Genomic DNA, 17,511 nt, shown 5'->3' with positions numbered 1-17,511 from the left:
GGGCGTTTGCCTTGCATGAGGCCAAGCCAGGTTCGATTCCTCTGGCCCTCTCGGAGAGCCCAGCAAGCTACCTGGAGTATTCCGACTGCATGGCGAACCTTGGCAAGCTCCCCTTGGCATATTCGATATGCCAAAAACAGTAGCAAGTCTCACAATGGAGACGTTACTGGTGCCCGCTCAAGCAAATCAATGAACGGGAGGACAGTGTTAACCTTAAAGAAAATGGTGAATGTATGCTAGTTCTGAGGGCACAGTAGATGTTTCAACCTCAGCCCTTATCAAATGGAATGAGCAATGCTGAAAGGATTAGCTTAAAATAAACAAGGTTGTATTTAGAAAGCACTATGAAGAACTACACAAAATCTGAAGTCAGTTTAGAAAAAATGTCTTATTTTGCATTAAATACATAAAATAAAACTTTGCATTAAAGTTTTTCTTCTCATTTGTCTCTAAATGTACATGGTAATATAGTTAGAAAGAAAGCAACAAATGAATGAGGCTCAGCATGCATTAACATATAATTTGGGGAGCCATACTCAGAGGTGCTGGGGTTCCTGGAAATCACCTCAGTGACACCACCTGAGCTATCTCCTCGGCACCAGAAGTACATTAGTTTTAAACAAAATGCATATTTAAAACTTGAATGTTTTTAAACTTTGGGTTTTTGGAAACAACCTGGTGTTTCTCAGGGCTTATTCCTGGTGGTATTTGGGGGAACCACATGGGGGTGCTGGGGATAGAACCCGGGTTGGTCGTGTGCAAGGCAAACACCCTTCCAGCTTATAGCTCGAGCCCTTTAAAAGTAATGTTGGACATCCCAGAGCCACTTCCAGGTAAACAGCCCAGCTACACAGCTCCAGACCAATCTCGAAAGAGAAGGCAACCCGAGTCAATGAAACTCATGGGTATATTGGTTCTTGGGAGGGGGGCAGGCTGAGAATCATCCTAGTTCTACAGGTCCTGGAGCTCCTGGAGTGCATGGCTGCACATGCTCCTACTGAAAACCCAGCAGAAGAACAGCAAATTAGATGGGTAAGTAACATGGAGCCCACTAAGCTCAATAGCAAAAACAGCTCAGTAAATCCTCAATGATTTTAATAACCCCATTTTTCGTTATAACAAGCAACAGGAAAAAATTATTTTGTGCCTGCCAAGGGGGCATGTCGGGAGAGGTGGGAAACTGGGGACAGTGGTGGAGGGAGGGTCACACGGTGGTGGGGTTGGTGTTGGAATATTGAATGCCTAAACAACTGTTTCATGAACAACTTCTGGTACTTAAAGTATATAAAAGTAGGTAACGGAATATTCTTAATAAACTTTCAGCACCAATATTACAAACCAGAGAGGGAGAGAGGGAGAGAGAAAAAGAGAGAGAGGGAGAGGAAAAGCACCTGTCATAGAAGCAGGCAGGGGGTGGGGGGTGATAGTATTGGGAAATGTCCACTGGTGGAGGGATGGGTGTTGTAACACTGTATGACTTAAGTCCAATCATGAACAGCTTTGTAAGGGTCTATCTCACAGTGATTCAATAAAAAAATTAAAAAATATAGTTATTTGGCACATGCACCACTTAATGACATGTGAATGTCATAAGGTATAATCATTATATAATCCTAGATGATATAGCCAACTATACTCCTGGATTTACATGGTAGAACCTATCTGAAGCGATTTTAATATGCAGAACAATTCTGCATCACTGTTAAGCAACACATCCCTATAACATAATTAGTGGATATACTACTGTAAATACTTCCGTAACTGATACATGAACAAAAAATTGAAAAACTCACAATTAACCACAAAACTCTTATCTCTGTCATTCTTTTCTATTAGTGCTGAGGCAATTTTTTTCTGTGCTTAAGAACTGACTGGAGCTCATGCCTTGTAATAACAACCTTCGGAGTACTGCCCTGGTGACGTCTCCCCAACAAATATGTAAGAAACAAAATAAAGAGGCTATGGAGATAACAAAAGAGCTGGAAGCACATGCGTGGCAGATGGGAACCCTGGTCCAAATCTTGGTACTGCCTGGAGTGACCCCTGAGCACTGTCGGTGTGGCCTCCCCAAACCAAAAAAATTTTTTCCCAAATGTGGGTCTCATTTCCAAACATTCAGTTTCATTAGGGTTATAGGCGTCTTTGAGAAAATCTAAATTCGGGCAACAGAGGTGGCACTCAAGTCCGGGCACAAGCATTGGTTCATGGCTTTGTAAGCCAAGTGCTTTCTTTTCCCTGAAATGCAAATAAGGAAGAATCCATTCCTTCCTCACAGCTGAACACTGTAAGAAACCACTTCCGTATGACTCCATCGAGTTTCTAGGTGAACCAGTCCTCAAGTCTGACTATATTCAGGCTTGATTTATACTTAGTTACACTTCATTTTACCCAAGTTTACAGACAGCAGTATGTATTTTAGTAGTAATAACTTTACAATTTTAACCAGGCCATTACTTTTCACTTTTGTGACAGTATTCAATAAAATAAAGAACAGGACATAGTCATAAAACATACTTTGTGTTAGATAATTCTGCTGAAACTGTAGGCTATTCATAGTATTCTAAGAATGTTTAAGGTAGGCTAGGCGAAGCTTGATGGTCAACAGTTTAGGTGTGTTAAATGTATTTTCAACTTAGCGTATTGTGAAGTGTATAACAGGCCTAAAACCCCATTGTGAGCTGGAGAGATAGCACAGCGGGTAGGGCGATTGCCATGCACACAGCCGACCCGGGTTCGATTTCCAGCATCCCATATGGTCCCCTGAGCACCACCAGGTGTGACCCAAAAAGAAAAAACAAAACAAAAAACCCCCCCAAAAAACAAATCCCCACTGTAAGTAGAAAAAGACTTAAATGTTAATGAGTAATGAGTTCTGACAGAAGAGCTGCCTTAGATATTGACTGGGCTCCTAGGATAAATTGATACGTTTATAAAGTGACTGTACTGTCCCCAATTATTTTCCTTTCACCTTGTTATAACATTTTGGTTAGGAAGCACCTGATTTGAAAAAAAAAGAAAAACAACACACACTTCCTTGAAGCTATCAGGTACCTGGCATTTGGTATGAATATTCCCAAACAGTCTTTATCCAGAGTCATGAAGTATTTAGGAGTTATAATGTATGCTGAGACAGAAGGAAGTAAAGCTGAAATTTTAAAGAATGTGGGCAAGCACAGGTGAGCTATTAATACACAGTGAGTTGCCAAATTTCACAAACTTTCAAATTCTTTTTTGGTTTGATTTTTGGTCACAGCGATAGTGTTTAGGGGCTATTCCTGTGTTCAGGAGTGACTCCTGCTCTGCTTGGGGACCGAATGTGCTGCTGGAGATTCAAAGTCTCATTGGCTGCATGTAAGGTAAGCTCCTAACCTTCTGTACTATCTCTTTTTCTAGCCCATATTTTTTAAAAATTTTTTTGGCTTTTTGGGTCACACCCAATAATGCTCAGGGGTTACTCCTGGCCCTGCACTCAGGAATTACTCCTGGTGGTACTTGGGGGACCCTATGGGATACCAGGGATTGAACCCGGTCTGCTGCGTGCAAGGCAAATGCCCAACCTGCTGTACTATCACTCTGGCTCCCCGGCCCACAAATTTTAAAACAAAGTTTTTCCTGCTCCCCCCTCCCCCCCGCCCCACCTCTCTGCTGCCCTCAATACCTGGTGGTTCACAGGGGACCATAAATGGTGCCAGGGATCAAACCTGGGCCAGCCCTGTACAAGTCAAATAGAGCCTTAACCCCTGTGTTATTTCTTAGGCCCAGACACTTTAAAACTTTCGAAAGATTTAAGTGAACATATAAAGGAAGACGTTCTCAGGAAATTAGACTCTTAGACTCTAAGAAAGCTAAAGTGATAATAGGGTTAATTTGCTCTTAAATTAGAATTACATTGCTGCTTTATACAGCAATATAGCCTATAAAATTCATAATGCTCAAATGTGGGACCCTATTTCCTTTAACATGTAATACAATTATATTTTCTTTAATATTAATTTTGCTTCCTCCCTGGAAGGAACCTGCTTATCTATAAATTATGTCCAAATCTAATTATAAGTCAATTTGGAGATGACTTAATAAAAAAAAAATCACATGCCAAATTTAATCTGCAGCCTTTTGTAATTTCAATTATTATACTTCCATAACTTAATAGATCTTGAAGAAAGAAAATTACATTGAAAAATAGCCTATTAATAGCTACAAGAGTACCAGAGTGAAATATTTTATAGTGCAAAAAAGAAAATAAAATGCGAACTAAAAGAAAATTGAAAAAATCTTATAAAAATTAAGAGACGCAGGAAAATATATCCATCTGACTGCTAGTCACCCTTTACCAGGAAGCTATCTTTGAATTTCCTGCACACGAAGATGACAGGCTTCTACAACAACTGCATCTACTGATGTATTTATAACAATGCTTTATAAAATGACTATTATTCCAAATGCCTCCCTACTAATCTCTTTGCATCCGTACAAGTCCCACTCTAGCCAGAATGACTGTGTATCTGATCATGTGACTATTCTGATCAAAATCTTCCACTGGTTCTTCATTTTATGTGGAGTAAAAATTGCTCCAGTATATGATCTTTATGTCATTCATAATGATGAGTAAAATGGCATGACTGTTTACGGTGCCCACCCATATTGGTCTTCTCCTTGTTTGCTTAATTTGACCAGCTTGTTCTGGCTGCTGTTGTATCTTTGTAACTTCTTAAGACTTTTTCATGGAATATCCTCCCATTTTCATTTTATCGTGGTCTCTATTCAAAGATCACTTCCATGTACTAAACACCATTACCTGTGCCTCCAAGTATTTCTCATTCCTTTTATAGACTTTTATTATTATTATTATAATAATACTTTTATTATTATTATTTTATTACTATGGCTTTTGTTATTATGCCACACCTGGCAGTGCTCAGGACTTACTCCTGGCTCTGAACTTAGGAATTACTCCCGGTGGGCTGGGGATACCATATGGGACACTGGGGATTGAACCCAGCTCAGCCAATGCAAGGCAAGTACTCAGCCCTCAGTAATATAGTTGAGTCCCTGACTTGCAAGTTTTATCCACTACACTTGACCACAATCTGACACAATACTGATGTGCTTACTTGCTTTTACTGGCTTTTTCCCTCCTAGAACATAAGCTCCATGGAGGTAAAAAGATGCAGATGAACATTTTGTTCAATGTTCTATGCTGAGTGCTTGTTACAGACTTCAATAAATACTTGACAAATGAGTCAGCAATCTGCTTTAACATCAGTTCATGATTCTGAGACCTCCAATTTAAAATTTTTCTTTTGGGGGTTGGCGTACACCAGGCTGTTTTCAAGGCTACTCCTGGCTCTCTGTTCAGGCATCACTTTTAGTGGTATATGGGGGGGGGGCATTTGGGGTACTGAAGATAGAACTGGGTCAGGTTCATGCAAGGCAAGTGCCTTACCTGCTGTATTCTTTCTCGGGCCATAGCTTGAGATATTAGATAACTATTAATCTTTGGAACATAGTTAAGTACTGAATAAATATTTTTGAATCATGAAGGTAAAGACAGTTAAATATTTCTTTGGAAATACATAAAAATGAGAATAGAAGAATTATATCCATAGAAAAATATTTTGACACAAACCTGTTTGAATTCTGAATCTTTTCCCACCAGAACTTGCAGACTATAAATAACTGGATCACCTTTCATTGGCTGCAAACACTCCCATGTAATTTCACAAATATGATCACTTACTTTCTCTATTTTGGGGGCTGTAAGAGAAAAAAAATGGCTTTATTCGTTTTTTAAACTTGGCACATCACACAGACACTTTGTTTTAACTAATACAAATATAATACTTCTTGAAATCCAATTACAAACTTGAAAATGAGTATCAGTCAACTTTTGAAAGAGTTAATGGTTCATTCTTACCAGGTACCACAATGTTCAGAGTGACCAACCATACCGCTAAACAAGCTAACAGAGGGTATGACAGATTTAGAATGACTCTTAATGGTACTCAATAAGAACACATGACATTTTATATTTTAAGAATAGGAGATAAGCTGAAGAATAACCCTAGTTTCTTGATCACGTAAGACTGTACCAGCAGAAAATTGTACAAAGGGCTGCACTGGTGATCTTAAAAGCCACTATATCAGATGAAGGGAGAGAAAACTACTCAGTGACTTCATCAACATTATTAGCAAAATTGTTCTTAGTCTTCTAATAATGAATTTGTTTACTAAATAACATACTCAAATAAATGATTCAGGCCAATGTATTAGAAGTCTTTTTGGTTTAAAGCATACAGTGCCATCCTTGTTGAATCCTAAAAGAACCCCCAAACAGTTGATTTTAAAGATACACAGGCATACGCTGGAGATACTGTGGGCTTGGTTCCAGAATCATTCAAGTATCAAAAATAAAGCAAGTGACAATAATTTATCAGTTTCCCAGTGTATACAGAAATTATATTCAAATCATACCATTGGAATGGGCTATAGCATTGTCTAAAGAAACACTGTATTATCTTTTAAAAATTATATTATCATTTATTTTTATTTTTTGTTTTGGGTCACACCTGGCGATGCACAGGGGTTACTCCTGGCTCTGCGCTCAGGAGTTACTCCTGGTGGTTCTCAGGGGACCATATGGGATGCTGGGAATCGAACTCGGGACGGCCGCGTGCAAGGCAAACGCCCTACCTGCTGTACTATCTCTCCAGCCCCCTATATTATCATTTTTTAACAAAGAAATAACCATCATCTGAGTAGAGCCTTCTGTGGCTCAATCTTTTGCTGGTGGAAAAATCTTGAAAAAATTAAGTCTTTGTGAAGTACAATAAAGCAAGATAAGCCTGAAGGCAAATATGATTTAAAATCAAAACAAGAATTGTTTCCCATAACACATTAACTGGCTTTTTCATTTAAAGCCAAATGAATGAAATACTAATGATTAAAAACAACCAGTTTTTTTTAAAAAAGTACAATAGCAGAAACAGCATAGAAAAACTATGTTATCTATTTAACTAAGTATTTTTATGTTATATATCAGTGACAAAAATGAACACTTGTCTGAGTAACCATGTGCCAGATAAAATTTTTTTGGAGTGGTGGCGGTGGAGTTTCCAAGCGGGAAGAGGGCTGTGGACTCACCAGGCCAGCAGCTCCATGCCAGGAGGAGGACGTTGCTTGGCCTGCTGTGCCCGGGACACTGGGCCAGCCACATAGTGCTGCGGGCCTCAGGGCAGACCCTGGCAATGCCTTGGAACAGAACCCAGGAAGAGCGCATGCAAAGTATGTCTAGTAACCCTTCCTGGTATCCAGAAAATTCAGCTTTCATTTTTGAATAGAACTCAAAGTAGGTGGGCATTTGTCCATACTGTCTTTCTTGTACTTTACATGTTTATATTTGACGAAAAATATTAATAATCATAAAGTACTATATGAAAATGCTCTTACAATCACTATTAAAGAAAATGGCTTAAAGATGAATAACTTACCTTTCAAGGCAGCTGGAACAGATTTTGGAGTAGTGAAAATATATTCTTGGGAGAGAGGACCTTCCCCTGCTTCATTACAAGCTTGTATACAAAATTTATAGGATGTTGACTCATTAAGTCTTTGTACTTTGTATGTATGACAGGGTCCTCTGTACAAAGACACAAACCTAAAATGGAAATGACTTATTAAAAATAAGCCTTGGCTACATTATTAAAAATGCCTAAATACAAGGGAAACCGTATATGAACCAAGACCACAAATGTTAACATCATTATAAACACAGGGCCTTACAACAGTAAGACTTCATTTTGTATAGACATATGGAGATTTGTATGTAAGAATACATATTTTAAAGTTAAAATCCCCCCACTTAATTAGAATATTAAAGTAATCCCAAGGAATTCTTTATTACTGTTTTTAAAAATCAAAACAAAATTAAATAATTATTAATTTCTCAATGTGTCATGGTATCCTGAAAACTGCTATACTTCATGATCAATAGTAACTATTTCTTAGGCTTCTGATAAAGCTTTGTTTCTGTATATTGTAATATAAATTTATTTATAAATTTTATAATTATGAATTCATTATACATTTTGTGTTTTAGGCCACATCCAGTTGTGCTCTTGGCTCTGTGCTAGGGATCACTCCTGGGGTGCTTAGATTATGCGTGGTGACATGGTATTGGAGACTGAACTGGAGGTCAGACAGTTCAACGCAAGGTACACACCTTACCCCTTTAAATTATGTCTCTCTGACTAATAAAATTTCAATATTACGAAAGGCTTTAGTTTTATACCCAATATGACAAAAGTTCTTTAGGTGCTAATAATTTTGAAGTTTGCAGTTTTATAATAAAATATAGACTATAACAATCTTAAATCAATAAAGTATCAATTTTTTTTAAATTTATGAATTTTGGGTAACACCTGGCAATGTTCAGGGATTGCTCCTGGCTCTGTGCTCAGGAATAATTCTTCGCGGTGCTCAGGGACCATATAAGATGCTGGACCTGGAACCCAGGCTGTGTGCAAGGTAAATGCCCTACCTGTTATATTAACTCTCTGGCCCTTATTCTATTATCTTCTAACCAGAATTATACCCATGTCCAGCAAGCCCTATACAAGAAAATTTTAAGGAATATCCTCCAAGAGATAAGGTTATTCAGATCAAATTCTACCAGGAAAAAAGGCTCACATTCAGAGAGTTGCAGATTTCAGGAAATGATCAATACTGTTTGTTTTGTGAAATACACTTTTGCTGTTAACCTGGTTTATTTATTATTTTAAATGTGAAAAGGTATCTGAGAGTGCACTTATGCATAAATAGTATGGATTTTTTCATTACAAAACACGTGGCAGTTCAATAAAAACAAATAACCTTAGGAAGGCAGTATTTCCTGGAGCCTCCATCCCTCTTGGAGAGTCCGGCAAGCTACCGAGAGTATCCCGCCCACACGGTAGAGCCTGGCAAGCTATCCATGACATAGTTGATATGCCAAAAACAGTAACAAAAATGGGCCTCATTGCCCTGGCCCTGAAAGAGCCTCCAATATGGCAGCATTGGGAAGGACGAGTAAGGAGAAGCTGCTAAAATCTCAGGGCTGGGATGAATGCAGATGTTATTGGCGGCTGCTTGAGCAAATTGATGAACAACAGGATAACAGTGATACAGTGAACCTTAGGAAAAATTATTACCAGTATTCTAAACTCATAAACTATACAACTGTTTCTGGTAAGGTGAAAAGTGAAATTCCAATTCTTAAAATATCGTAAGAGGAACTGCTGTGACCACAACACCCAAAAGGAGAGAGAGAACACAGGGGATTGCCCTGCCACAGAGGCAGGGGTGATGGGGGTGGGGGGGATATTACCCATGGTGGTGGAAAATGGGCACTGGTGGAGGGATGGGTATCTGATCATTGTATAATCAAACCCAAGCACAAAAATTGTAAATCTACAACTGTACCTCATGGTGTTTCACTAATAAAAAAAAAATTAAAAGAAAAAAGAGTAACTGCTGTGGAATACAATTGGAATACTTATGTGGTACATAAAGCACCAGAATAGTTTTGGTAATTTCAATAATCTGTTTTACAAATATTTTTAGTTAACACTGTAATTCAAGTGTGTATCTCTTTCTCTGTGTGTGTCTGTGTGGCAATAGTGAGTATATGGCACGGATGTAAGAAAATTGTAAGAAAAGGCTACACTGGTAAGATCCTGAGTTGCAAAACAACTAGCTCATGCCACCAAACAGATCTCGTGGTGAAAAAATATAAACTGTATTCCTTTAGTGAGCAGGTCCTCTGGCAGAATTGCGATGGAAGTGAGACAAAATCCCAGCCTCAAGGATGTCAGACCATAAAGCCAATCAATTATACCAGTGTGAAAATTGCCTCTTATTGGAAACAAGGGTGAATAGTTTATTTTACAGCCAAGACCGTTTCTCTCACTAGCATGAAGAAAGTAAATGAGTCATACAGGAGATCCAAAATGTGGTCCACTTAATTTTTTTCTCTTGACTTTACAATCCAAGTGATAAATAATTCTACGTATTTGTGATGTTCTGGAAATAGCACACTGAAAACTCATCTCTTAGAATTGTTTTTGGAAGTTTTATTTACTTTTCACTTCTAGAGTTTATAAATCCATACTCAAAATTTCAGAAATTATACAAAGAAGCAAGTGAAAAACTCACCTGCCATAACGTGGTATTGGAACCACGTGTAGGAGAAACCATTATTAACACAGAGTATCAGTAAAAAAAAAAAATAAAAAAGAAAAACTCACCTCCCATTCTTATCCTCCATCTGAAGGTGGTACTGAATAGAATCTGTTGACAATGTCTTTGGGGTTCCTTCTCCCCATTTCAACTTAAGGTTCTGGTGGTTAAAGGCAACACATTCTAATCGAGGTGGATCAGGAGGGAGTGGCTTAGTTTTTAATTTTATTGTGTGGCTAAAAGGACCAGCTCCAAGGCTATTCAAGGCTTGAATTCGTATTCTAAGAGCCATGGTAAAGAAAAAAAAAAACTGATTACTTAGAGCATCTATGGGTCTAGGCAAAAACTGACAAATTATTTTTGAGTGTACCTGTAAGTTGTATCTGGTTGCAAATTCTCAATAATGTAGCTTGTAACCTTTCCCACTACCAAGGGCTGCTTATCTCCGAAGTCTATGCTGTAGGCAGTGATCTCTGAACCATGGTCACAAGGCTTTTCCCAGCTTATTGCAAGGCATGTAGATGGTGAGTAAAAGGAGTTCTCTAGTTCCTCATCACTTATTTCTTGAAGACAAGTTACAATAGCAGGAACTGAGGGTGGGGTACAACAGGCTACTACTTCACTAAAAGGACCTGCACCCACCACACTTAAAGCCTGCAAATGAACAGAAGCCCTAAGTTAACAAAGATATGACCATGAAAATGCTCAAAAGCACCAGGGAGAGTGACAATGCATTCAGTGTCTTTACCTGGACTCTGCAATAATAGGTAGTTGCTGGTGAAAGTCCTTTTAATTCGTAACTGAGACCAGGCCCACAGTAACATATCTGCATGCTTCCTTCAACTCCTCCCCACTCCAATCGATACTCAGTAACATCAGTCCCATTGCTCAAAGGAACCTTTAAGAAAAAGGTAAACACCTTTAAGTCTTACACTGATTAAACTAAATTATAAAAACTTAATTGCTTTTACATTCATTTATGACATTTAAGCAGAATGAAAACTGTGACAGTATACTGCTGGTTATTAAGGTCATCTGATTTTAAGATTTGTCCAGAAATATAACTATTGAGTTACAAGTGCAAAACAATTGAGCCATTTTGTTTTCTGGGGGCCACATTTGGCTCAAGAAATAATTTTGAAGTAAATATACTAAAAATATATAAAATATCAAAAATTATTTTGAAGTATATTTTACTTCAAAATGATTTTATTGAGTAAAATAATAAAGACACTGTTAAATTTCAAAGGAAACAAAATTGTCATTACTGATTATCACTATATATAATAAATATACTGGAGATAATAAATATGACAGCAATTTATTGTATGAAACTAACTCATGTGAATAACTTGTTCTGAACATTCAAGCTTAACAGTGGCTAATTATCTCAGTACTGAAATAAAGCTTTTTATCTATTTCTTCGTTACACTCAGGGATCACTTCTGGCACTGTGATCCCCCAGGACCACATGTGTTGCCAGAGACTGAATTCAGATAGGGGCCTGGAGTGAGAGTACATCAGGCAGAGAGCTTGCCCTGCAAGTGATAAATGAGTCTATAATCCCCAGGACCACATATGGTCACGAGTCTGCCAGGAGTGATCCCTGAGCACAGAGCCAGGAGTAAGCCCTGAGCACTGCCGGTGTGGTCCCCAAAGAAAAACCCCCAAATTTGGGCCAGCCACATGCAAGTTAGCTGCCCTATCAGCTATACCATCTCTCCTGCCTCAGGATAAAGCTTGTGATGAAACACAAAGCACAACATCAACAACACTGTGAAGTATTGTAAAGTAAATATACCTTCCAAAAGAAAGGCAAAGAATTTATGCTTCTTGATGTGTATTTAGGACGGACTCTGTAATCTGAGGTAAAAATGAATACCCTTTTATTTTACCACACACACACACACACACACACACACACACACACACACACACACACACACACTCCGATCCCCCCGCCCCCCACACACACCTCTAATTCTTCAGAAAGTCAGTGCTAGGCATGGAAATTACAGTACCTCCCAATTCACTTGTGCACAAGTCGCGGATCTGCACGCCACCTGTGGGGGTTTGCACTGATCTGGTGGCCCTGGGGCTGTGGTAATATCACATTTTTCTGAAAATGGTCCGAACTAGAAGAAAAACAGCCAGTGCTCTCAGTTTTCAAATTTATTTTAAAGCTTCCAAGAAATAATTACAAATTATCCATCAAGCCTAATTAACCAGTGTATAATTCCAAGAACATTCTAAGAAAGATTTAATAATTACAGAAGTGAAGAAATGGGGGCCCTTCAGTTTCATTAACATTACTGTCTTCACTTTCTCTTTATTTCTTCATGAACTGGTTTTTGTAGGTTGTAACAAGGGTAAGTCATGATAAAATTAGGTGGAATAAACCAGAAGAAATTATGTAAAGAACAAAGAAATAGATACAAAGAAGGCATGACAGATAGTATGTTTATCTTAAAATTTACGTTAGCTTTAGAAGGATTTGGAATATATATTCTCTGTAAATATAAAAAAATAAACATTACGATGATTTGACAAATCATCACAAACCTGAAAATCTGTGATTTGTATTTTTTTGTGAAATAAGATAGGTTTTTTTGATTTGTAAAAGGTATATTTTTATTTTTTTAAATTTATTTTTTTTATTAGTGAATCACTGTGAGGTAGTTACAGGCTTACAAAAAAAAAAGATAATTTTTTGATTGAGACTTATTTAGAAAGATTTAAGGGAAGAGAAGGGGAGAAGTATGTGTTCAAGAGGGAACACGGGCTCCTCCAGAATGGAAATAACCAAGCAAAGGAGCAGAGACAAGCAAACAATGTATGTGTACAAGGGAGAACCCGGGACTGGAGAGCAAGCCTTCTGGGATATCTGTAATGTGCAATTAATTACAGAAACCAGTATTAAAAATGCTATCCTATATAAAACAGTATGAAAATAATACCCAAGACAACAGAAACAAGGGCCAGGAGGACGGTTCCATGAGAGGAAGCTTGCCACAAAGGGCAACTGGGGCAGTGCAGTTAGGACACAGAAGGGACCATGAAGTGGGAAGTGGTCTCTCTGAACAAGAACCGAGTGCTGAAAGGAGGTAGAGAGAAAGGAGGTAGATATGTACAGTGAAAGGAGGTAGAGTGATACCCCTTCAGTAACAGTATTGCAAGTCACAGTGCCTGAAGTAAAAAAAGGTAAGAAAGATGTCTACCACAGGGGTAGGTTGGCTGGGGCTGCGGGCAGGGTAGTGCTGGAGGGAAACTGAGGACACTGGTGGAGGAAAATGTACACTGGTGAAGGGATGGGTATTGGAACACTGTATGACTGAAACTCAAATCATGAACAATTTTGTACTTTGTAAGTGTATCTCATGCTAATTCAATTTAAGAAAGGAAAAGAAATGCCATCCTAAAAACCCAAACGTACAATTATAAATGAATGGATCAAGAAGCTATGCTATATATACACAATAAGATACTAGGCAGGGGGCCAGAAAGAGTACTGCAGGCAGGATACTTATCTTGCATGTGGCCGACCGGGGCTCAATCCCTGGCACCCCATGTGATTCCCCTGAGCCTTGCCAAGAGTGACTCCTGAGCAGAGCCAGGATTAAGAGTTGAGCACCACAGGGTGCCCCCCAAACAAACAAAAAAACACTTCAAAACAAAACAAAATAACAGCATAGAGAGCCTGGAATACTGCACAGCTGTTAAGAAAAAAAAAATGAAACCATGCTATTTGCTGCAACATGGATGAAAACGGAAGAAAAAGGTCGAAGACAGGATCATCTCATTTATCTGTAGAACAGAGCAACTCAAAATAAGAATATGGACAGTACTAAGGTAAAGGTAAAGGCCCTCCCGTTGATCGTCGATTTGCTCGAGCGGGCCCAGTAACGTCTCCATTGGAGACTTTGTTGTTACTGTGTCTGGCATATCGAATACTCTCGGTAGCTTGCCGGGCTCTCCGAGAGGGGCGGAGGAATCGAACTCAGGTCGGCCATGTTGGCCGCTTGTAAGGCGAACGCCCTACCCGCTGTGCTATCGCTCCAGCCCGATAGCATAGCGGTAGGGCGTTTGCCCTGCACGCAGCCAACATGGACAGTACTAAACAAAGACAAATCCCTGACACTGGTATATGAAATTAATGATCAGACAGAGGCGGGAGAGAAGAGAGGAGAGAGACTGGATGAGAAGAGACGCAGGCAAGGGGGAGGGCTATGGGACTTTCTATGTCTGTATATCAATACCATACATTTTTAGCACTATTATGACTTTTTAAAATAGAATAAATTAAAAAAATGCTATCACAATGCTTTTAGCCTTTGGGGACGGTAGTGACACACTATATATTTGATTATGTACATATACAACTTTATAATAGGTTTATATATAAATATTGACCTCAGTTGAATAACAGGATATAAAATGTAGTAAATGTTAAAACTTGAGGAGTTATTTGACTTGTGTGCAATTTAAATTTTTTTAAAATTTCAGCATTATAAAATTTTAATTATAAAATAGTTAAAAAATAGTATTGCTCATCAACGTATGAAATGATTGCTTTTTTCTTACAGAGAACCTATCTTAATGTTAGAGAGATGACCAGAGATAGAGTTGGGTAAAAAGAGGCCTTGGTTTTGAAGTCAAAACACTTGAGTTTGTGCTTTATCTCTATGTGACTGCTGACAAGGAATTCAGTTTCTCTGAAATACAGATTTCTCAGTCACAAAATGAAGATAACACTTGCTCTGCCCATTTTTGGAGGTGCACAAATGCATGAGAGAAAAGATCCACATAAAATCATAAGTATTGAAAATAAACCTCTTTTTCCCCTTTGAACACGTTGCCAAGCTGAAATACGGCATATGAATTGTAAGTCAAAAATATTAATTACTGCATATATTTTCACCACATGATCCCGAATCTAGTCTTCAGTTTACCAAGTAGCTTAAGTGACACAATTTAAGTAGGGCTTACAAAAAGAGATTCTGTGAGAACTAGGTTACCCTTCTCTAATTTATAAATGCAGACTTATTAACAAGTATATAACTTGGAGTCAAATTTCAAGAAGAGCAAAATAATAGGACAATTATGTAAGTTAAAATGAAACACCATGGTAACTATAATTCAGTCAGCACAGTCTTCCTACCCCCATTTTGTTGGCTGCACGCAGTCTGAAGCTGTATGTCTTGCCAGGAAGGAGGTTGCTCACTGTACATTCTACTTCTGAACCTTGGTAAACTTCTCTGGGTTCATCTTTTTCTACAGGACACATTTCAACACTATAGCAGGAAATGGGCGATCCACCGTCAACCTGAGGAGGTCCTGAAGGTTGAAAATTTAATGCGAATTTAATAGGAAGGAAACACTGAGTACTGCACAATTAGAATTTATTGCCCAAATGGAAATTACCCCATCGCAGCTGTATTTCTCTTGCTTTGGGTCTCCCCTGCACTCTGGGAGGCAGGCACGGGCCAGGGGGCACGGCGGGCGTCTGCACCAGCAGAGACTCAGACACCTGCGGGGAAAAATGGCCCAGGCTGAATAATCAGATTGCCTTCAGAAAGGGAAAATACACAGTTCCGACTTGATTATCAGCTGAGTAATTAATTTCTAAACCAAGAGAATCAAATACAATTTAAATTTATCAGATTAAAAAAGACATGTATTATATGACTGCTATATACAAACAAGTTACTGAAGAAACTCCTCAAAACACTTCTTTCCATAATGAAAAAATAAATTTCTAATATAATCTAATTGGCAATGTTTTGATCTTATTTAAATGAAGGTGCAACAGTTTGCAAATACTGGTCACCTTACTTTCAAGACTGCTTACGTATGTTGGGTATATTATTTGTACACTGATTTTTTTTTTTTTGCATGGGAGTTGGGGTGGGGAAGGAGAAAAGGGGATTGGGCTATAGCCACAGTGCTCAGGGTCTATTGCTATTCCTTTTTTTTCAAATACTATTTTTGCTTTAAACATGAAATTCTTGGCTGTGCTCAGTCTTTTGTGCTCAGGCTGTGCAAATGTGGTACCAGGAATTGGAACCAGGGTTGAATTACAGGAGGAAGAACAGTGAATTGTCTCCTGTAGTATCTCTTTGGACCCCTAATTCTAACCTAAAATTAAAAACAAAAAGAGCGTCCCTTATTTCTTTTCATCTAAAAATAATCTGGAAACCGTATAAACTTTTCCAGATATTTGGACACTACTTTTAGTCTCTATGTTGTTTAAAAAGAAGAAAAGAAAAGCACCTTTCAGTTCTATTTTAAAAGACATATCCTTAAAAATAAACTTTGCCAAGGTCTTTTATCTGTACTGTACTAAGGTTTACATTTAACAATCTTTCCAATAAGGAATACAGTTATTTGGTAACTAATCTAAAATAGTTTACAGTTTAAGAATGCTGTAAAGTAAGTATTAGAAGTTATAAAGCCATACTGGAAAATGATTATTTTTCTGGGGCTTGTGTAGGGGTCGTGTTGCATTATAAAAAAAGATCCAGGCAATTTATCTTACAAAATGAAACCATTGGATGACAATCCTGTAGGGCAGGACTTTTACTTTCAACAAAATATTAGTAATTTATTTCATTAAAATATTTTTTTTTTGATTACACGCAGTGGCGGTGGTGCTCAGGGATTACTCCTGAGTGCACTCAGGGATTGGGGGACTATACAGCATGCTGGGGTGTTGAACTGGGTTGGTTTCATGCAAGGTAGGCACCCAAGCTGTTGTATCTATCCAGCTCCTAGTAATCAATTTAAAAAAAGTTTTTGCATTAAACTTCATTTGAGAAATAAAATTACAAAAATTTCAAGAAACAATTCTTCATTAAATTCACTGAAAACATTTGTGGGCTATAAACTACATATATATATGCATATATATTATACATATGCACATATATGTGTATACACACACATATATCATGAGACTAATATCCAAGATGAGAATAAGCAGGGGCCAGGTCAATGGTTGGAAGCTTGCCACAAGAGTGTGTGTGGGGTGTAGGGCACAGGTAAAGGGATATACCTGATAACATTTCATTATCTGTATTCCAAACCATAAGGTCCAAAAGGGGGGGGAAGAGAGAGAGAGAGAGAGAGAGAGAGAGAGAGAGAGAGAGAGAGAGACAGACAGACAGACAGACAGACAGAGAGAATAAAAGTGCCTGCCATAGTGGAAGGCGGTGGGATGGGGGGTGGTGGGAGGGAAACTGGGACCACTGATGACGGGAAATGTAGTACACTGATGAAGGGATGGATACTGGAATGTTACAG

General features: G+C 38.4%; 1 protein-coding gene across 2 annotated transcripts in view; it reads right to left on the bottom strand.

Moving 5' to 3' along the window:
- The window catches only part of FNDC3A (fibronectin type III domain containing 3A), a 129,302-nt gene that overhangs the window by 3,753 nt on the left and 108,038 nt on the right, over nt 1-17,511 (bottom strand). For both annotated transcript variants that reach the window (XM_056132756.1, XM_056132757.1), the window contains 8 exons: nt 15,634-15,739; nt 15,371-15,546; nt 12,234-12,347; nt 10,961-11,110; nt 10,583-10,866; nt 10,281-10,493; nt 7,488-7,654; nt 5,627-5,754 (listed from right to left, as the gene is read on the bottom strand). In XM_056132756.1, the coding sequence (XP_055988731.1) occupies nt 5,627-5,754; nt 7,488-7,654; nt 10,281-10,493; nt 10,583-10,866; nt 10,961-11,110; nt 12,234-12,347; nt 15,371-15,546; nt 15,634-15,739 (1,338 nt within the window). The remainder of the gene's footprint in view (nt 1-5,626; nt 5,755-7,487; nt 7,655-10,280; nt 10,494-10,582; nt 10,867-10,960; nt 11,111-12,233; nt 12,348-15,370; nt 15,547-15,633; nt 15,740-17,511) is intronic.

This window comes from Sorex fumeus, unplaced genomic scaffold, assembly GCF_029834395.1.
Source record: "Sorex fumeus unplaced genomic scaffold, SorFum_2.1 ptg000095l, whole genome shotgun sequence".
Lineage (NCBI taxonomy): Eukaryota > Metazoa > Chordata > Mammalia > Eulipotyphla > Soricidae > Sorex > Sorex fumeus.
Note: the sequence above shows the minus strand (reverse complement) of the source record. Positions and strands in the feature narration are given on the sequence as shown.